Source organism: Chionomys nivalis, chromosome 8 (genome assembly GCF_950005125.1).
Source record: "Chionomys nivalis chromosome 8, mChiNiv1.1, whole genome shotgun sequence".
Lineage (NCBI taxonomy): Eukaryota > Metazoa > Chordata > Mammalia > Rodentia > Cricetidae > Chionomys > Chionomys nivalis.
The window spans coordinates 51,760,377-51,782,488 of NC_080093.1; the positions used below are offsets into that span (position 1 = coordinate 51,760,377).

General features: G+C 40.2%; 1 protein-coding gene across 13 annotated transcripts in view; it reads left to right on the forward strand.

The window, feature by feature from the left end:
* Positions 1 to 22,112, forward strand: part of Ppp6r3 (protein phosphatase 6 regulatory subunit 3) — a 135,084-nt gene that overhangs the window by 60,713 nt on the left and 52,259 nt on the right. For all 13 annotated transcript variants that reach the window (XM_057779824.1, XM_057779826.1, XM_057779828.1 and 10 more), the window contains exons 5-8: positions 2,213 to 2,350; positions 5,573 to 5,638; positions 8,206 to 8,318; positions 12,882 to 12,995. In XM_057779824.1, the coding sequence (XP_057635807.1) occupies positions 2,213 to 2,350; positions 5,573 to 5,638; positions 8,206 to 8,318; positions 12,882 to 12,995 (431 nt within the window). The remainder of the gene's footprint in view (positions 1 to 2,212; positions 2,351 to 5,572; positions 5,639 to 8,205; positions 8,319 to 12,881; positions 12,996 to 22,112) is intronic.

Sequence of the window (22,112 nt, forward strand, 5' to 3'; positions counted from 1 at the left end):
AGTTACTTGGTCTTGCTATCAGCGTATGTGAAAGGACTGAAACTATTTTGGGCCTGCTGTTTTCTGTCCTCTGCTGAGGCTAGGTTCATATTTTATTTTAGAAGGGTGGTAGAATTTGTGTTCAAGTAAGGTTCTTATTTGATTAGGGCCACTTTCCCAAGTGTGTATGAGAAAGATCTTTTACCTTGAGTAACAACCCCCAAGTCATAGTCTAAGTAGTACAGATTGTCTTCCATTCTGCCCTTTCCACATGCATTGCAAGTCATCACATCATCCTGGCATAGTTAGGTCAGAGATGGCTACCTCCATTATTAAGACATGCTTTGTTATGTTTTTCTCCTCGTATCTGCTATTGGGACCCAGGTTGGTGAGTTATGTATGATTTTTGGTGTTTATAAGGTAAAACATTAAAATATGTGGAAGGCTTTCTGAGGCTTTGTGTATTGACACTGGGACTTAGTTCTGTTATTTGTCTGGCAGTGATGGTGTATGCCAGTAGAATCCCCAGGCGAAGAGTCCCTTCATCTGGTTGCTTCTTGTTTTTCCAGCTAGGATTCCTTGGATGATAACAGCATTGCTTGTGTAGTTGCCAAAAAGGTCACATTTGAGAATTGTGTTTCCTGTTGCTTGATAGTATTGAGACTTAGGCACTGCAAGGGTAGCAAAAGTCCAGATTCATGTGGCTTACCCAGAAAGAGACTATTTTAGCTTTTAGAGCAGAGTGTCCAATTGTTGGCCGTGTTGAATAGTTTAGCCTTCAACACCAGTGTCTAAAGTACAGGCCATGTGGTCCTTGCTATACTATTCATAGCATCAGCTAAGGTTTATACATGTAGGCTCCAGGACCACTGTTTCTGCCATGCATGGAATTGTGTAGTTTGGTAACTTCTGTTTTTCTCACCTTTCCTTTCAAAGACTTTTATAAGACTCAGCTGTGAGTGGCCAGTCCTTGAAGAGATGAGTATTTGGCATCATTGTCTAGACAAACAGTGCAATGACTCATTTTGAAATTACTTGGGGGGCTGGAGAGATGGCTCAGTGGTTAAGAGCATTGCCTGCTCTTCCAAAGGTCCTGAGTTCAATTCCCGGCAACCACATGGTGGCTCACAACCATCTGTAATGGGGTCTGGTGCCCTCTTCTGGCCTTCAGGCATACACGCAGAAAGAATATTGTACACATAATAAATAAATAAATATTAAAAAAAAAAAAGAAATTACTTGGGGTTGTAGTCCTACCTGTTCTGGCAGATAAGCTTCTTTGTGCATGTTTGTGGAAGGCCTGGGACTCTTGCAGCATGCAGATCTGAGTTTAAATTCCAGGGCAGACACCTTTTAGTTCTCGGAGATAATGTAGCAGGTCTGAGCCTAGGATTTTTCATCTAGAACAATGAGTTCCACCTTCCAGGATTTGGTGAAATTTTGTGACAAAAACTGCCAGTCTGTGAAGTGCCCTTAGCACATGTGGTAGGGTTCTAATGGCTACTGTGGAAACTGCGGATAGAATCATGTTTTTTATCCCTAATTCATCTCCCTTCAGCACAGCCCCTTCTCCCTAGTCTCCTGTTGTTAGTCATACATGTGTCAGTGCAGCCTAAATCACCTGTGGACCAGGCGAGCTAGCTACTTAGAAACAGAAATCTTTTGAATATTCTACATTTTAAATTTAAGTTTAATGGGATTGCTTTATGTATGTAAATTATAAAGTAGTATATATATTTTAAGTTTTATTTTATGTGTATGTTTGTTTTGTCTACATGTATGTGTACGTGTTTATGCCTGGTGCCCATAGAGGCCAAAAAAGGGTATTGGATCTTCTGGAACTAGAGTCACAGGTTATTGTGACTTCTGAAAGTGAAGCCAGTGCTCTTTACTGCTGAGCCATCTAGCCCCACATAGTATTTTTTTTTTTTTTTGACTGTAAGGTTGTGAGTTTTTAAAATGCCTCCTTCTTGGATAGTGAACAAGGAAAATAAAGAGAAGGCAAAGGTTCTGTTAGCTTTATTTGTAGTGGGGATGCATACTGATTTGGAAGATGACTTTATTTAAGGGCTTTGAATATTGTTATTATTAGCCAGGCTCCCCGTTTGACATCTGCTTGCTAACTCAATGCCTCCCTGTCCTTAAGCTAACTGGTAGGATTTGGGGGATGTTGGTCACTCTAGATTGTATGTCTCAAGTTATGCATCTTTCAGATTAATTTGTTTTCCTCTAGATTGTGGATTTCTTGAAAAAGAAGCGTGATTTTGTGGACCTCATTATAAAGCACATAGGAACTTCTGCTATCATGGATTTGTTGCTCAGGCTCTTGACATGTATTGAGCCTCCACAGCCCAGGCAAGATGTTCTGAATGTGAGTAGAGATCTGAACTGCTGGGGGTTGGGCTTGGGAATGCTGTTATTTGGGCCTCTGGGATCCTGTTTGCTAAGAAAATCCTACAGGATGAGAAGACCTGGGGATGAGGCAGGGAGGGAGTTGTCCCAACACAGAAAAGATACCGATTTTTATTTTATTGATTTGAGACTAGTATATGTTACCCTGGCTGTCCTGGAATTCATTATGTAGACCAGGCTAGTTTCAAACTCACAGAGATTAGCCAATCTCTGCTTCCCAAGTACTAGAATTAAAGGTATGTGCAACCTCAACAAGCTGAGATTCAGATTTTACTAGACCAGGCCTCGGGATGCATAGGCCCCTGGGTCTATCAGATGCAGTGTTATTTGCCCTTTGCCGGTTGGTTATGTGGATGATGAGTGTATTGAGGATTTATCATAAAGCTGGGTCTGGATGTAAGCAGGACAAGGCTTTCTAAGAGTGTGACAAACCTGCCTCCTACATGAGGGTCAAACAAGGAAATGGTGGTACGTGGAAAGGGCCCACTTTTAAGTTCAGAAAGGTGGTGATTTTAGGATTTGTGTATCTTGAGTAGATAGATGTCGTAGGTGAAACTGGACTTGAGGGAGGTTTGAATAATCTGAAATAAGGCTTCCCCTGGTCCCTCAGTTGTGTTCCTCTCCCCAGTTTTCCTTGCCTTCTAGCACTGTTCTCTCTGGATCCCAGTCTGATGTAGTTGCACGTCTATAATGTCAACACTCTGTATTATGAAGCAGGAGGATTTTAAGTTCTAGCCAGCCTGGGCCAAAAGAAATAAAAACTGTACCCCATTGAAAATGAATTTCTTTGGAAATTCTAGTTTTAAAGACCTAAGGAACCAAAAAGACTTGAGGGTCTGTGAAAGGAAGGTCTACCTGGGGTTGTCTACTACAGGGCACACACTGCCAAGATGTCCAGGTATGCTTGCTTTATTTGGTAGATCAGGGTTATATCTGCAAGGTGACCCAGGTCACCCAGCTAAGTTCTGCAAGCAGGTTCTCTGAAACTTGGAGGTCAAGGCTTCAAATGGAGGCACCTTGCTACTTTTGTGTGTTTCTGTAGAATCTTTTTTCAAAAGGGGTTCAAAATTCTGGGAAAGACTGTTAGAACAAGGAGGATAATGGTCACTTTTATATGAATTAGTTCAGGAGGAGGTTTATAAAGTGTGATTTGCTCTAGTGGCTCTATTCCTCTGGCTACTTCTAAGTTGAATTTTTTAGGGTCTGTTTCCAAAAAGTTAAGCTTTTGGGGAGAGCATGTGGTCAGTAAGAGGAGAACAGGTTATGGGGAAATTCCTTAAAATCCTGAAGATCCAGAAGTGGGCTTGGAATGTAGATACTTATAAATAGCTCTGCAGAAGATAGGTGGTGAAGACTGAACTTACATACACATACCTGTGATCAGGAGCATATATTTCAGGGTATTGCTGTCAGAGTGTGGCCTCAGGTAATACTGTGGGAAGTTTTTTTTATCTCATGCCTAGATCTTAAAGGCTATCAAAATGGCTCAGTGGGTAAAGCTGCTAAACCCGACAATTTGAGTTCTATCCCCAAAATCCACATGATTGAGGAAGAGAACGCATTCCCACAGAATGTCCTCTGACCTCCACACATGTGCTATATCACACACATACACACACAACAACTAACTATAATAAAACATAGCAATTGGGTGGCTTCATCCATAACCCTTCCCATTAGTACTTGTTTGCATTGCCCTTGGATATGTTCCCTATAAGGAGCTAGAGACAGCAGCAGGATTTTATCTCTGTACTTTTAGCAAATCATATTTGGTTTCTTGGCCTCAACTTCATTTTCTGTTGTCTTCAACTTTTGTAAGTCAAGTGACTTTTCAACCGCCTTATATTTTGTGGTGCTTCACTCCCTTAGAGCACTAATTTTAAGCCTGCCAGTTTATCCTTTATTTTCTTTTCTATCCTCTTATTCATTTATTTATAATCCATTCATTCATTCATTCATTCATTTAGTTAGTTAGTTATGAATCACTCTGATCCCTCTGTATCTCCGTTCACTGCATCCCATGTAGAGGTTACAAAGAGATTGTTATGGTTCCAGCAGTTCTACCTGTGAGACAGGCAGATGATCATCTCTCTACTTCTAGGATGCCCCAACCTGGCCCTAGTATTTCTTTTTTTTTTTTTAAATATTTATTTTATTATTTTTAATTTTTTTTTATTATGTATACAATATTCTGTGTGTAGCCTGCAGGCCAGAAGTGGGCACCAGACCCCATTACAGATGGTTGTGAGTCACCATGTGGTTGCTGGGAATTGAACTCAGGACCTTTGGAAGAGCAGGCAAATGCTCTTAACCTCTGAGCCATCTCTCCAGCCCTGGCCCTAGTATTTCTATAGTGGGTTTGCTTTGGGTATCAGAAAGCCCCCCTTCATCCTGGGTTCTTTGTAGTAAGCTTTCTTTTTGGATTATCTTTGGACTGCCAGTCTACAAATAATGACCCAGAGACTTATTAATTATGGGAAGCTTATCCTTAGCTTAGGCTTGTTTTTAATTAACTCTTATAGTTTAATTAACCTATATTTTTTTTAGTCTACGTTCTGCCATGTGACTCAGTAACCTCTTCTTAGTACGGTACATCCAATTTGCTCCTAGTCTGCTTGTGAAATGGCACGCCTAGATTCCTCCTCCCAGTTTCTCTCTCTTTGCCTGGAAATCCCACCTATTCTCTCCTGCCTAGCTATTGGCCATTTTAACTAGTAAACCAGCCAGAAAGCTCCTAAGGCAGAGACATATCTTTATCATGTAAACAAATACTCGGCAACAATTCTCTTAACCCAGAGGCTTGATACTAAGTGTTATTTTTCATTCATCTGACGTTCATAGCTGACACTCTCTTTGAGATAGTATGTAGCCCATCTGCCCAAGGCTCTTCGTAGCCAAAGTAAATGCTGTACATACTGAATATCCAGTCAGCACCACTATTAAGTATAGAGTCTAAGTGTATGACTGTTGAAACTTGGGATTGTGCTTGTGGTCACTCTTAAAATGATACATTCACTACATTTTCCTTGAGAGACTTTTTAATTTTCTGTAGTGTTCAAAGTCCAGAGAAACTTGCAAATTCTACTTGAAGTGTGATGGCTATTTCCAGTATGTTTATCTTCACTAGGGCTTGAGCAGGAGCTACTCGTTGCTATGATCACTTCTACCATGTGTTTTTCAGTGGCTAAATGAGGAGAGAATTATCCAGAGGCTTGTGGAAATAGTTCATCCATCGCAAGAAGAAGATGTAAGTTCTCTTATGACTTTATTTTTTCATTTAAAAACTGTTGATTGGCCACAGAACATACATGTGTGTCTGTGAATGGGAATGAGAGGTGATGGTGTTCCTGCATTGTGAGCAGCAGGAGAGCACTATCTCCTTCTAAGAGTTATGGTCATACTAAGCCTGCTTTGTGATAAATCTCCATCCACACTTATTTTTGTTTTATACCTACTTTTTATCTTAGGTGATGGGGCCACATCTGCATCTTGAAAGCTCTGGCTAAAGCTTTGCAAGCATCACAACAAGGTCTGGGTCACCACTGAGCCTAGCAGTGACTTTGTAGTCCTAGTCCTGACCTTGAAGCCTCAAATAGGTTCAACTTGAGTATAGAGGCTAGAGACAGATATACCGTGTGTCCTGCCTCCATCTCTTCACTTTCTCCCCTGGTGCTGGAGATTAGACACAAATATGGCAGTGATTCTGAAACTTGAGTTAGCTATTACACATTGAACCCTGTCCTGAGTGGTCAGGGTGTGTGTCCCTTAGGTCTGAATCATCACTCTTCAAGTATCACGCTAGGCTATGTGAGATTATCCAAAGTCAACCATTATCTACAGGCAGGACAGCTCTGTATGGCTTTACTTCATGTCTATGGAGGAGTTGGTTTTAGGGTGGTTCAGAGTGTGATTGAGGCTTTAGGTCCTCTTCACATGTTTCTAGATTGCTGGTTAGAATGGGGAATGAACAGCATGGATAAGCAGGACAGAGAAAGCTGGGCTTTTATCCAGAGGATATTTGTTACTCACAAATGGATTTTCTGTGGAGGTGGATTTACCCTCTTTTATAGTCTGCTTACAATTTTTTCATAGGTCTGGAGCAATGGCTCAGTAGTTAAGAGTACTTGTTGCTCTTGCAGAAGACCTGGCTTCAGTTCCCAACATCCACCTGCCAACTCATAACTAACTCAGCTCCATGGGATCCACTCCTTCTTCTGGTTTCTATAAGCACTGGGCACATACATGGTGCACTTAAATTAAAAATGAATCTAAAAAAGTTTTTTTATGCCTAGGGCATATCTAAGATACATTCTTAACTTCTCTGCCATCCCCCTTGGAATTGTGGAGTATATGCTCCATTGCAGTAGCTGCTGTTGTTACCAGAGTTGGTATTATTTATACATTCCAGGGCTTGTGTATACTGGATACTAAGGGAGGACTGTCTAGAAGGGTACTAATTTCTTCTCTGGTTAGGAGTTCAGTAGTTCCAGGAGCTCAGTCCCCATGTTCTAGCATCATGCCAGTGCCGGTTGACATAGGCAAAGTTGGCCACTTTGTAGGGGGTAGTTTCCCAAAATAGGCTGTGTTTCTTGAGCAGAATTTAGTTCTTACAGGGCTACATTTGTCTGTAGAGTCCAACAGCAACCGTGAAGGAGAAGCTCAGTTCTTTAAACTTTTTATTTAATTTTCTGTGTATGGGTGTTTTGCCTGCTTGTTTTATTTCTTTGGAAAGATAGCCCCATTGCTGCTCTTTTGTTAAGTACGTGTTTAGTTTTGTAGGAAACTATTCTTGGTTACTATACTCTGGTTCTGCCCCACTATGCTTAACCTGACACTTTTTTTTTTTTAAATGTTTTTAGATTTATTTCTTTTTGTGTTATCTTTGTGAATGTTTTTTTTTTAATTTTTAATCTTTGTGAATGTTTTACCTGCATGTATGTACGTATGTATGTATGTATGTATGTATGTATGTATGTATGTATACTACAGGCATGCCTGGTGCCTAAAGAGGGTGTCCCTTTGGAGTTATCAACAATTGTGAGCCTTGATGTGGGTGCTGGGAATTAAACCTGGGTCCTCTGAAGAGCAGTTAATGTTCTTAACTATTGAGCAATCTCTCCAGCCTACAACACATTTTTTTGAGAAGGATAAAGCATGATTAGCTTAGTGACTCCTGCTTAAAATCCCAGCAGATGGAAGGTTAAAGCAGGAAAGTTGCATAAGTTGGAGGCCAGCATAAGCTACATCTTGAAACCTTGTCTCAAAAAACAATACACATACGGGGTGGAAGGGGGTTGATACTCATTTTAAAATGTGTTTGGTTCTGATTCTAGTCTGTGGGTGTGGATTCCCGGTATGTATCATCTCTTCAGGAGGGTAGTGTTCTGGAATGTTACTGTTCCCACAGGACATGAATGCTAGGCTAGAGCTTCCCAGAAAGGTAGATGGACATTACACCTTCTATGATCTACAAAACTATATTAGGTTTTTTTTGTTTTGTTTGCTTTTAATATTTGAGGTAGTGTGTGTATCTGTCTGTGCTAATAAAGGTATTGTTTGTGGGATATCTTTTTTCAGGCACGTAGTTAAAGACATTTGTCTGTATGGTGATCTATACCGTGCAGTTGTGGAAGGGAAGATCATCAGCCAGGCAGTCAAATGCTTCGCCCTTTTCTTTGGGACTACATTGCTTATTAAAGCTTATGGATGATTTTAACTTGTGTTACCTCTCAAGAAATTTCTCCCTTCACTTTTTACTGTAAAGTTAAAACTTCTAACACGTTCTATAGCTAAAATTGTACCTTTTTCCTTTAGCGGCATTCAAATGCCTCACAATCACTTTGTGAAATTGTTCGCCTGAGCAGAGACCAGATGTTACAAGTTCAGAACAGTACAGAACCAGATCCCCTGCTTGCCACTCTAGAAAAGTATGTTTACCGTTTGGTTTTTACTTTCCTCATTGATGCTGTTTGATGTGTTACTTTGTGAGTGACTGGTAAGTGAGGTGCTCCTTTGTGGGCATCGTGTCATGGAAATCCTATGCAAAGCAGGAAAGCCTGCATTCCTTCTTCTACCGTGGGTGACACTGAGACGGAAAGAGTGAGAAGGGGACCAAGTGGCATGTATATGTGGACTTTCTTCTCTGTGCCCACAAAGCTGAGTTTACAGAGCCATCTTGACGTGAAACAGTCAAATTATAACTTGGAGGGATTTGTTTTTAAATAGAATCTTCTGTATGTCTGCATTTGACCCATTTAAGTTGTTGGTTTCTTCTGAAGATCTTAGACCATTGTGTCTTTGCAGCTGACTCAGGTTGCCTGAGTAGTTACCTTGTTTAAGCTCATGTTGAGGGGAAGGTCCCTCAGGTACTGGCTGCTGTTTTGATTTCCAGGATTCTCACATTTTCAGAAATAACGTTGGTTGTTACCATGGGTATATCTTTGACTAATGTCCACACTGTTAAAGTGGTGTTATGGAAAAGCAGGCTCGCCTTTGGGAGGAGTAGCTGAAAAGAGTGCACAGGTAGCATTAGATGCAGTGGTGGTCTCCTTTGGTCGATTGCTCTTGGCTTGTCTGTCTTGGTGTTATATGTCCCTTAGTAGTTCTCCAGTACAAAGAGGCTCTTCTGTCAAAGTGTCTGTAAGACAGGGGAGGGCCAAACCAGAGACAAAACAGCTTGCTGTAGTCTGTGAGAAAGCTGATTTTTATTTCCAGAATTGTTGCCAAGGGAAATGGTACATGCACAGTAATTCTTGGTGTTATGTCTTTTTATGTATGTACTCCTTTCAAACACAGAAGATCTTCTAACATCCAGATACTACTGGTTGTGGTGCTCAGTAAGCTGAGCTGTGTAAACTGCCATTGAATAGGTTCAAAATTCTGCAAAATTCAAGATGGCATTTTTTTCTGCTGTGTAGTACTCCATTGTATAAATGTACCACATTTTCCTGAAGAGAAAAAAAAAAAAACGACTTCTTGAATTTTGCAGACAAATGAATAGAGCTAGAAAACATTATTTTGAGTGAGGTAACCCAGACCCGGAAAGACAGTTATCACATGTACTCACTCATAAGTGGTTTTAAACATAAAGCAAAGAAAACCAGTTCACCAATCACAATCCCAGAGAACCTAGACAATAATGAGAACCCTAAGAGAGACATACATGGGAAGTAGAAAGAGATAAGATCTCCCGAGTAAATTGGGAGCATGGGGACCTTGGGGGAGGGCTGACGGAGAGGGGAGAGGCAGGGAGGGGAGCAGACAAAAATGTAGAGCTCAATAAAAATCTATTTTTAAAAAAAATTCTGAATGTTTGGCTGGGTGTGGCAGCCCTGAAACCCAGCACTCAGGAGGAAGAGGCAGGCCAATTTCTGAGCTCTAGGTCACAGGGCTACATAGTGAGACTGTGTCTCAAACAAACAAATAAAACGAAAATCTTTTCTTCTTTTGAATATCAGCAAAATTTCGTATGATTTACAAAGCTGCTGGTCCAATAGAAACACAGCAAAAGCAATATAATTTTAATGATTTTTAAATATGAAGTCTTGGGAGCTGGCATTTATAGTTAGAACATGTCAGAATCAGTAAGCTATCTTCTAACTGTTGGTTGGTGGCCACATGTAGTGGGTGATTAGTAGGTCTACCTGATGACCTGGTCAGCAGTGAGATCTAAGCTCTGTAGGGCCACCAGAGCCCGTGTATATGCTTGCTTCTAACTTTAAAGCTGGACTTTAGTTCTCTCGAGCTTCTGAAATCAAAAGAAGTATACAGTCAATATATTAAGAATATATATATTTATTTATATCAATACATGTTGGAGTGAATTCCCTCAGATACATGGACCAGGTGAGTTAGTTGCCTGTGGTATCACTCTATTCTTCTAAAACCTAATGTGCATTATGGTGGATTTTTTTCTCCTCTCTCCCTCTCTTTCCCACTTCCCTGTCTTAAGGAATGAAGAATTTAATTTGGCTCGCAGTTTGACAGTAAAGTCCATCATGGCTTTAGTATGAATGTATGAAGTATGAGACAGTTGGTTATTTTGCATACAGTCAGGAAGCAAAGGGAGATGAGATGAGTGCTGCCCCACCCCCTTTAGGATACCTTTTATTCTTTGGCAGTTTCTAGCTGCTGGCTCTTTTATTGTTTGTGGATTGAGAAAATACAGTAATAGAAGGCTGCTAGAGCTTAGAAAACCTCTATTAACTATAGTCCCCCGCTCCACATATTTGATTATACATTCAATAACAGTATATAAAAATATATTGTCTCAGCTAGTGCTCTATAGCAGTGAAGTGACACCATGAGCATGGCAATTATTATAAAAGAGAAATTAAATTAAATATAATTTATAATTAAAAAATTTAACTGGGGTTTACTTACAGTTTCAGAGGTTTAGTCTATTCTCCTCATGCCAGGGAACGTGGCGGCACACAGGCAGACATGGTAGCCGAGAGTTTTTCATCCAGATAGGCAGGCAGCAGGAAGAGAGAGTGAGCCTCTGGACCTGGCTTAGACAAGCTCAGAACCTAGCCCCAGTTAAATACTAACTCCAGCAAGGCCACACCTCTTAATCTTTTCAAATAGTGCCACTCGCTGTGAGCCTCTGGGGTTCATTTTCATTCAATCCACCACATTGTCTCTTTTTAATGATCGGATAGTTTAGTTACTATTATAGTGATATCAGAGAGCCAGTCTTTTGGTGAGACATATAAAGAAAATTGCCTGTATTAGATAGAATGCTGAGTAATCCAAATGTCTGGTACCACTGTGTATATATGTCATGAGTGAAAGGTACACAAGGATGCCTTTGAATGAACCTAAGTGGAAGAGTATTTGAGAGGAGTACCAAGAAAGAAATCTTGAGTTAGTGGACATGAAGTTTAAGAGGAAGTTTGGGCCTGAATTAAAAGCATTCTAGCTAGTATTATCTCTGGAAATTTTCAAATTCTTTAAAATAGTTCGATTTGGTCTAGACTATGTATCTTAATTATGGATAGTAATGAACTCAGACGTTTTAGTTTTTTTTTTTTGGTTTTTTTCGAGACAGGGTTTCTCTGCGGTTTTGGAGCCTGTCCTGGAACTAGTTCTTGTAGACCAGGCTGGTCTCGAACTCACAGAGATCCGCCTGCCTCTGCCTCCCGAGTGCTGGGATTAAAGGCGTGCGCCACCACTGCCCGGCTAGACGTTTTGTTAATTTGAGTCAGTTTTATAGATGTCTTTCTGTGGTCATCAATATGAAACACAAAACTCAGTGAGTACCAGCCTTTGTTCCAAAGATGTGGATGAATGATCTAGAAGGCTTCACACATCAGGAATTTTACTGATTCTTGGTATTACTACTGTGTTTGAATACAGGAACATGACTCTGTCAGAAAGCACCCCTAATCCAGAGGTTGAAAGACATCCCCTTATCCTGTGTGGCAAGTTCTGTCCTATGCCTGCTGCTGGTGTTTGAGTTATGGACAGTGTGTTTGGATATGGCACCAGTGCTGTGTTGTTAAATCATAAGTTTTTGCTGCTTATTTCATTGTTTTGTCCATCAGAATTCTCCTGATGTGACAGAATTCCCAGTTGATATAGCATGAGATGGTTGATGCCAATTTGCCATTGCCTTCGAGTAGATGTCAGTGGTTCTAAAAGTGTGGTGAGAGCCCTGCATTGTCTGAGCATGATAGACAGGCATCAGTGTTATTACAGCTGGAAAACCACCATTGAAGTTTCCAGCACCACAGCTCCAAACCTGTAGTCCAGTGACTCTCAACCTATGGGGCGCAACGCCCTTGGGGGCGGGGTCTAATTACCCTTTCACAGAGGTTGTAAATATTTAAATTACAATTCATAACAGTAGCAAAATTACAGTTATGAAGTAGCAGTGAAAATAAGTTTATGGTTGGGGAGTCAGCACAACATGAGGAACTACATTAAAGGATTTCAGTATTGGGAAGGTTGAGAACCACTGCTCTAGTCTGTCCTTAGGCTGCTGTGACTCCTCTAAGCAGTATTTCATACACTTTTAGTGCTGTTTCTACTGACTTATCATTTGAGAACTGTAGAGTAAAAGTCCATTTTACCTGTTCTGGATTTTTGGTAACCACACAGCAGCAATACCTGTGTGGCCAAACATGAGTGGGTTCTAATTTGCCATTTGGAAAACTTTTTCTTTTATGGATGTGTTGAGTTCTCTTACTGTTTTCATCACCATGAGCTGTCACCTCTGCCCCCCACCCTGCTTTGAGTATATTATACCTAGCCTTGAAATATTTGTTGCTTTTCAGCCAGGTTGGCAAAGGCAAACAGGTCCTCCCTTATCCTCTTACAAGGGGATAAACTTGATATGTAAGAGGAATTGATGTAGGAGTGACATTTGAAGTAGAAAGCAAACATGCCTGTGTGTAGATGAGTGCTTATAGGGATTGTGTTGCAAATTTTCAGTTGTTACTGTTAAATGACATTGCAATTAGTGCTTGACTATTGATTTCTTTCCCTAGGCAAGAAATTATAGAACAGCTTCTATCAAATATTTTTCACAAGGAGAAGAATGAATCAGCCATAGTCAGTGCAATCCAGATTTTACTGACATTACTTGAGACTCGACGACCAACGTAAGCTTGCCTTTTATCTCACTAAATCATCCATCCTGTTTTACTTTTAGATGTCTTAAAAACTAAGATTAATTCTTGCCAGGTGAGCTACAGTAGCATGCCTTTTGAAGTTCAGGTGCTGAATATTACTGCTGTAGAGACATTAATGTCATTCATGTGAATGCCACCTGTTCAGAGATTTAGTTCAACAGTATGGTTTGATCAGCATGTTTTTGGTACAGCTTTTGTTTGCTGTAGTTTATATGCCACCAAAATGAATGTGAAGTGAGCAAACCCCAAACATGGACAGTAGCCCAGATAGCTGTTGGCTGTGTGATTATGAAGATAGAGGAGGGGGTGTCCAATTGGCAGGTGCTAATAAAGGGAGGGACTCTTTCATTTCTGAATCCCCATTCTCATACTAACTTCTGTTGTTTTATGGGGGTAATTGTGAGGGTATTGCGCATCAGAGGTTAGATGAGCCGTCAGCATGAGGCTTTAAGGGAAAAGGTTCTGTGTCATATTCATGAATGTGGAATGTTTTTCAATAAGCCACTGGATTAAGTGCTGTAGGAATATGCAGAGATTGCATTGTTTTTCCTGTTGTTACTGGGCCCTTTCAGTGTAGCAGATAACATGGAGAGAAGAGTGGCATCCTCGGCTGGCAGGCAAAGCCTTCAGCCAGCCAGGACTTCTGTTTTTCTTCTTTGTGATGAAATATAGGTCTCTGGGGTGATAGTGAAGGCAGCCTTACTAGCCCCACTTTCTAAATGCCTGACTCCTGCCACTGACCTGTTTTATCTCAGTAGTAATGGAAGGCAGTTTGGCAACAATGCTTTTGAGTCTGTTATAATTTGGAGAATCTGTAATTTACCTTGCTCCTTCTTCCCCAGAAGTTCATATTTTAAATAATGTAAGCAGCTTAGTAAGGTATGCCCAGTTCTGCCCAGCTATCTTTCAGCTCATGCCTCAGGGCCTTCCTGCCTTCTCTATGGTTTAATGTCATACTGAGTAGTACTGTGAGGCTTATAGGACAACTCTGACTTGAAAAAGAAAGACCCGAGGAATAGTAGACATAACATTTTTAGCAAGTGTAAGAGGGAAAACACACAGTGCCATTTTAAAAGAGTAGTCCAGGATGCAGTAAAAGGAGAAGCAGACAAAGCTTCTATGAAGGAGCTTTCATCTTGAACATTGAGCAAGACCAAACTTTTAAAATATAGTTAGATCTTGGATCGTCACTTGATCTTAGTGAGATTTCTGAGACCCGGAGAAAAGAAGATTAAGTCTCAGAGGTGTCTTGCTAAGAAGACAGCGTTACCTGTGAAGAAGATCAGATTGCCAGGCAGTTCATCTGTGAAGGCAGGATCTGAGATGAAAGGCTTAATGGAGTGTGAGAGAAGAGGAAGAACTGTGCCCTCTACCTTGTGCTGTCCTTTCACCAAAGGCCAAGAAGTACAAGTAAAAATCCATGATGGGAAGCCTGCTGCTGTGTTATAGTCAAAAAAGGTAGTGATGTGAGAATTTACAGGCCAAAAACTGGAATAGATTCCAGGTTGTTTTACAGAGCTCAAAAAATAAGGTCTCAGTGCACCCTATAGCTCCTAACCTATGCATCTTAGCTGTATCCTCTCCTAGTTTTTTCATGTTGATGACACAGTAGTTTAATTATGTTTTTGTAACGTAAGTGTGTGTGTGTGTGTGTGTGTACACATGTGCATGCTTACGTGTAAATTTCCCCAAGGCCCAGGAGGAGCAGGCTTACAGGGACAATCTAAGCCATGCATACAGAATATGTAGAGAAATATTTGGCACACAAGCCCTAACCATTCAAGCAAAGTATTTAGAGACTGGAGCACTGAAGGCAAGCATAACAACAGAGCCTAAGCACTATCTCACTCAGCTGTTGACCAGATCAAGTCAAACTCAACATTAAAGGGCTAGGGTTTAAAGATGCACATCTACTCTGTAAATACCACACAAGATGTACCTATCTGCCAGGAATAGTAAGACACCAGGAATAAATATGAGGAAAGAACCACAATAACTTAGAAGGAAAAGAACAGTAACAGGAAGCAGCTCAAAAATGTTACACTGTCAGTAAAAGGGAATTTAGTATAAGTACCATTGTTGACTGAAGTTTCTCTCCTACCAGGTCCCACAGCTGTTTAGTCCCAAATAAACACACAGAGGTCTACATTAATCATAAACTGGTTGGCCTAGTAGCTCACGCTTCTTATTCACTCTTATAACTGCTATTAGCCCCTAATTCTTGTCTGTGTTAGCCACGTGGCTTGGTACCATTTTTGGCGAGGCAGTCACATCTTGCTTGCTCTATGTCTGGGTGAAGACTGCAGACTAAAACTTACCTCTTCCCAGACTTCTTGCCCCACCTCTACTTCCGGCCTGGCTACTGGCCAATCAGCGTTTATTTAAAATACAAGTGACAAGGTACAGACCATTGTCCCATAGCTCCCCCCCCCTTTTAAAACAAGAATTCTGAATCCAATCTCCGTTGTTTAGCTTTTCTACTGACCATTATCCATAACAACTTGGTAACCAACATTCTAAACAAATGCAAACATCCATAATCCATTTTTTGGGAATGTGAACATAGTTTTTCAGGCTACTTCTTGCTGATTGAGGGCACTGATAATCTTATGGGGACCTAAAAGAAATTAGAATTATGGGCCGGGCGGTGGTGCCGCACGCCTTTAATCCCAGCACTCGGGAGGCAGAGGCAGGCGGATCTCTGTGAGTTCGAGACCAGTCTGGTCTACAAGAGCTAGTTCCAGGACAGGCTCCAAAACCACAGAGAAACCCTGTCTCGAAAAACAAAAAAAAACAAAACAAAAAAAAGAATTATGATCAAGTTCTGACTGGAGTATCCTGTGAGGCTTGATTATCGTAGGCAGTGGTCTTTGAATTGTTCTGGGTGTAGAACTTAGACATTTGGGCTGTTCCTCCTATCAGAGATTTCTCAGGGGGTCTTCCTTGGTCAAACCTGAGTTTTCTTAAAGCAGAATGAATCTACAGTCCCTCATTTCCTGTGGAAACAAAAGCAAAACTTTGTAGTAAGAAGGGTCTCTTGTTGGTTCCCGGCCGCACGGCTAGCTTAGACCTGAAGTAATCACACAGAAACTATATTAGTTAAAACACTACTTGGCCCATTAGCTCTAACTTCTTACTGACTAACTCTTACATCTTAATTTAACCCATCTCCATTAATTTGTGTATCACCATGTGACAGTAGCTTACCAGGTAATGTTCCCAGTATCTATCTCAGGCTGAGGATCCATAGTGTCTCTGACTCCAACCTTTCTCCCAGCATACAGTCTAGCTTTTCCTGCCTACCTAGGTTCTGCCTTGTTATAAGTCCAAAGCAGTTTCTTTATTCATTAATGGTAATCATAGCACCCAGGGGGGACTCCCATATCATCTCCCCTTTTCTGTTTAAATAAAAAAGGTTTTTAACTTTAACATAGTAAAATTACATATAACAAAACATTTATCAAACAAGAATTATAGTTACAAAATTTATATCTACTTTATCTTTTATCATAACTAAAGAAAACTATAACTAAATTTTTCAACTCCATCAAAGACTCCAAAGGATATAATATTACCTAAGTAAACAGGAAGTGCATTGTAAGCAACTTCCAAAACTCTAGAATTGACAGAGACATCTCGCTGCCTGGACCCTAAGTTGTTCTATCTTCAGCCTACAGACCCATAGTATCCAGCAGACTTTTCCACGAAGCAGGAAATTTCAAAGACAGTTCCACCCATATTGGCAGTTTGCCACTCACTTTCTTTTGTATCCTGCAGAATGTCTAGTAGAGTCTTTTATGAAGCAGGAACCCCGAAAGACCATCTCACCTTTAGGCAAGTTCAGCAGTCATTTCTCTGTGGGTCCTACATGTTCAGTCAAGCAGTGTAGGCAAGAGCAGTTTCTTGCCTAATAGCAAACCAACTCCATACAAAGCCTCTTTGATGTCCATCATCCCATTGAATTAGCTTGGTGTGTCCAGGAGCAGATGTGTTTCACTGTCATGAAAAGTCATAAGTTCTTAAATATTTTAAATGCCATATTCCGAAGGTCTCTGAAAGATTTGAAGAATACCTATCTAACTGAAATATATCTCTATACATCTAAAAGATCTGACTAACATGATAACAAGCTTGACTATTATAGATGACTCTACCTATTTTTCTTAATTTTACATTACATTTTTAAATGAACTGCACAAACACAACACCTTAATCAAGAGCAGAAATGTATGTGTAACAAGATTGACCTTAAATTTATATCAATAAATCAAGGTCTATACCAGTGCAAATTATTCATATCTATATCATATCCCCCCTTTAAATTTAAACAAACATTTACAGACAATATTTGGGAATATGGGCATATTTTCTCTTTGGGGGGTGTTCAAAACAACCTTTTGGGGGATCTTGTTTCATTAAACCATATTGGTCTGGAAGCAATCCACAGGTTCTCATCTTCTGTGAAAACAAAAGAAGAATCTCTTTTCCAAACCAACATATCCTTAGACTCAAAGTTTGGAATCAAGATACCTTTATGTTGGTTTAACTTAGCAGTCCATAGAATGAAATCTCTCTGTACTTAGCTCCTTCATAGTCAAAAAATTCAAAGAAAACACAATAATATACATAATCCAGACTCTGTATGTAGTCCATCTTTATGTGGCTTATTTTTCTTTTAATCTATGGCTGTCTGTACTCTGTCTCTTTTAAGACTTTTTTTTTCAACAATTTACTTCTTTCCCAACTCTCTATATTCTTTCTCTTTCTCTTTTCAAAGCTTATGTACATTTAGCCAATACTGTGACCCATTTAGAGGTCTCTTATGTCTGAATCTGTCTTATTGTGTATCTGTAATTCTTTACTATCCAGGAGCACTTTTTTTTGTTTGTTTTTTGTTTTGTTTTTCGAGACAGGGTTTCTTTGTAGCTACGGAGCCTGTCCTGGAACTAGCTCTTATAGACCAGGCTGGGCTCGAACTCACAAAGATCCGCCTGTCTCTGCCTCCCGAGTGCTGGGATTAAAGGCGTGCGCCGCCACCGCCCGGCCCCAGGAGCACTTCTTAAAATACTAAGCGCTTCTTAAAAACTTAAGCTGCATCATTGCTAGGGGAAATATGGTAGGGCCTATTTGCTGTGCCCAGTCTAGCATTGCTGAGCTGTTTGTCACCTCTGAGAGACATGCATAGTGCCCCATCTCTAGGCACACAGCCTGTCCATGCCACTATTAAGCAAGCTGCATCAGTCTGCTCACAAATCCCACTCAAATGCTCTGTCTCCTGAAAGAGCCAGAGGTCACACTGGCATCAAGACCCAAAAAGCCTGCATTTCAAAATGGTGCAGCTTTTTTCCTTTTGCTACCACTGAATCAGGAAAACCTCTCTTAAAGGAGCTGTGGCATGCCACCAGGTGAAAAATAAATGCGGCTAACCTTTGTGTGTGTGTGTCTAGAATTTCTTTTCAAGCCCTCTGAAGTTTTACATGGATTTAGTCCACCACATTTGTGCACCAATTGTAGTAAGAAGGGTCGCTTGATCATTCCTGGCCACCTGGCTAGCTTAGAACCAAAATAATCACACCGAAACTATATTAATTAATACACTGCTAGGCCCATTAGCTCTAGTTTCTTATTGACTTACTCTTTCACCTTAATTTAACCCATCTCCATTAAAACCTATTCTCCAAAGTAACATATCTTTTTACTTACATTTTAAAGTCAAAGCATTTTCAAAATATATGTGTTTGATTAATCCAACAGTATTTATAATCAGATGTCTTTTAGCAACTTTTCTTCCTTCCTGAGTCAGCAAACAATTTAAAGACAACATAGTAACATACAGTATACAGGCTCTCTGTGTATTTTTCATCTTTATGTGGCTTTATTTTAATCTCTATTTATTTTTATTTTTATTTTTGGCTTCTTGAGATGTGGTTTCTGTATGTATCTTTGGCTGTACTGTAATTCGTTCTGTAGACCAGGTTGTCCTTGAACTCACAGAGAAACACCTGCCTCTGCCTCCCAAGTGTTGGGATTAAAGGTGTGTGCCACCACACCTTGAACTCACAGAGATCTGTCTGCCTCTTCCTCCCAAGTGTTTATTAAAGGTGTTTACCACCACGCCTAACCACTCTCTTTTTCTCTTAAGGATTTTCTCCTTTTTTTCCCCCCAAGCCTACATATATTTTTAAATACACAGTAAACCGTTTAGAGGTTTTCTTCATCTTTGAATCTATCTTTATTGTATATATATCTTTTTCTGACCACATGAGTCTTTAATTTGCTAAATGATATGGCTAGGAGTAAAGCCATGGCTTTGACGGCTGTATCCAGCCCATTCCTTAGCTTTTTTCCGATAGTCTAGCCTCATGGCAGAGGTACTGGCTTGAGCCGTGTTGATTGCTACATCTCTATGGCGTTTCAAGGTCCCTGCCACCACCAAAAAGTATACCGTCAGCTTTTCATCAACACCATTTTAGTGTTTCATGGCAGGACCTCTTAAAAGAGCTGCAACACTTCGTAGCTAAAGCTGAGTCAGGAAGCCTCTCTTAAATGAGAATGCTTGCCTCTAGCAAGCAGAGCCCACCCAAGAAAGTGCTGCTATCAAGAAACTGTGCTTAAGGCTGTTATTTTGTGTCTAGAATTACTTCCCAAGCTCTCTTAGGTTTTCTGTGGATGCAGTTGTCTACACATTGTGCACCATTCAGCAGAGACATTGTAGGAGGCCGCTTGTTTGTTTCCCGGCCTCCCAGACTCGTGAAATAATCACACAGAAACTGTATTAATTAAATCACTGCTTGGCCCATTAGCTCTAACTTCTTATTGGCTAATTCTTACATCTTAATTTAACCCATTTCTATTAATTTGTGTATTACCATGAGGCTGTGGCTTTCCAGGTAAAGTTCCTGCGTCTGTCTCTAGCAGGGCTACACAGCTTCTCAACGCTGCCTTATTTTTCCCTGCATTCAATTTAGTTTCCCCCTCCTAGCTCCACTCTGCTAAGCTATTTGCCAAAAGCAGCTTTTTTTTTTTCATTAACTAATAAAAGCAACACACATACAAAAGTACTTTCTACACCAACCATTATCATGTTAGAGCAATGGAAAAGTGGGCAGTATACAAACAGAAAAGATGGAAAGTATCACTAAAGGGATGGGAGATTGTGCAAGAGATAAAATGGGAAATGAAGAACCCTCAACATTTACCAAAGCCTCCACATTTGAGAGAATCTCACAAAACAACAGAAAGGACCATGATGAAGTGGGAAGAGTTAACTACAAACATCTCCTATTGACTAAGAACCTAACAGTATTGACAGGCCACCAAGAGCAAATTTGAGTGCCTACGTCTTGTTTTCTGACCCTGTTTTCCAATAAAAAGAACCAAGGCACCCTTGTAGAAATTACTGTGCAGTCAATATACAGTAACTTAAAGTACCATAAAGCAAGGAAATGCTGAGAAAGTAATGGGGGAAGTGTGGTTCCCACTGGCACACTCCCTCATGGGCACACACATGTGTTTGGTTCCACAGTGTACATGTGTGGAGGTCAGGAGACAACTGCAGGAGTTCCTTCTCTTCTACCATTGAGCCTTCTCTCCAGTATTGAAGCCTTTTTAAAATTAAACCTGTGTAGAAAAGAAATAATAAAACTAAAGAATAGAAATCAGTAGTATCAAGAAGAAGAAAAAATATAGAAAACCAGTGAAGCTAAAAGCTTATTATTTGAAATGACCAGTAAAATAGATAAACCATTATGTGGATTGTGGAAATGAAAAGTAGAAAAAAGTGAAAAGTAGAACAAAAGCGGAGGGGAGGGGGGTGAAAAAGAAACTAGTATTGTTTTTTTTTTGTGAACATTAAAGGAATGTAGAAATTTCCACAGATTACTCACTAAAATTATTCAAGCGTTAACAGAATTTAACTTCCTAAAGGGAAAAACCTACGAAAGTTTACTTAAGAAGAAATAGCTTCATTTTACAACCTTTGAAGAAACCCAAGTTTGTGTTAAACAGTTCAGAAAGAGCATTCCTGATATGTAGAGTTAGGTGTAACCGATGAATTCTGAGTAGAGTTCTATCAATGTACAGAAGGAATACACTGCAAGTCCTGGTTTAAAAGCCAGCATTATCTTGAAACTAACTGACATAGATGAGAATAACCTGTTATATATAGCAAGAGTACATAAGAGCTATGTGAAAATGCCTTAAGAAAATAGTAACTGACCAAATACATCAGTTAGACCTGGAGACAGCTTAGCAAGTATCCTGTACCCCCAGTGCTAGGATGCACAGAAGAGACAAGAGGCTCACTGAGGTTTCTTGCTGGTTCCCAGCATGGCTCCAGGTCCAATGAAGGAATGTGAAGAGTGATAGAGCAGGACACCAGATACCCTCTGTTCTCCATGCTCATTCAGAGGCACCCAACCACACATGTTTGTTTGCTCCCCCTAAAACAAAATATGCAGCAATCAAATAATATGCTAAAAGCATAATATGATACAACAAAGTAACTACAAGACTCATTTGTCTCTCAAAAATGACCACATAGAGCCGGGCGGTGGTGGCGCACGCCTTTAATCCCAGCACTCGGGAGGCAGAGGCAGGCGGATCTCTGTGAGTTTGAGACCAGCCTGGTCTACAAGAGCTTGTTCCAGGACAGGCTCCAAAACCACAGAGAAACCCTGTCTCGAAAAACCAAAAAAAAAAAAAAAATCACCACATAAACAAAGAAAACCCTACTGTCGTTTCTTTAAATTCTTTCATGTACATTAGCAAATCTTTTGCGAGGATTATGGCCTGTATATTAAGGCAGAAGAAGAAAATGGCATCTAGATAGGAAAGAATAATATAAAATTGCCTGGCCATAGATCACAGGATTGTCTTTGAGCAAATCTTAAATAATATGTCAGGTGCTGGGCATAGCAAGCCAAATCTATGTGGAGAGACCTTGTTTTTGTTTTGTTTTTTAAGGCAAAAAGAAATCTTGTAACTAATAAGCAAATGCAGCAGGAGTCCAGGATATAAAGTCAATACAGTACTTAAAATTTGGTTGCATACTGGTAATGAACAATTAGAATTTTGAATAAAAATATA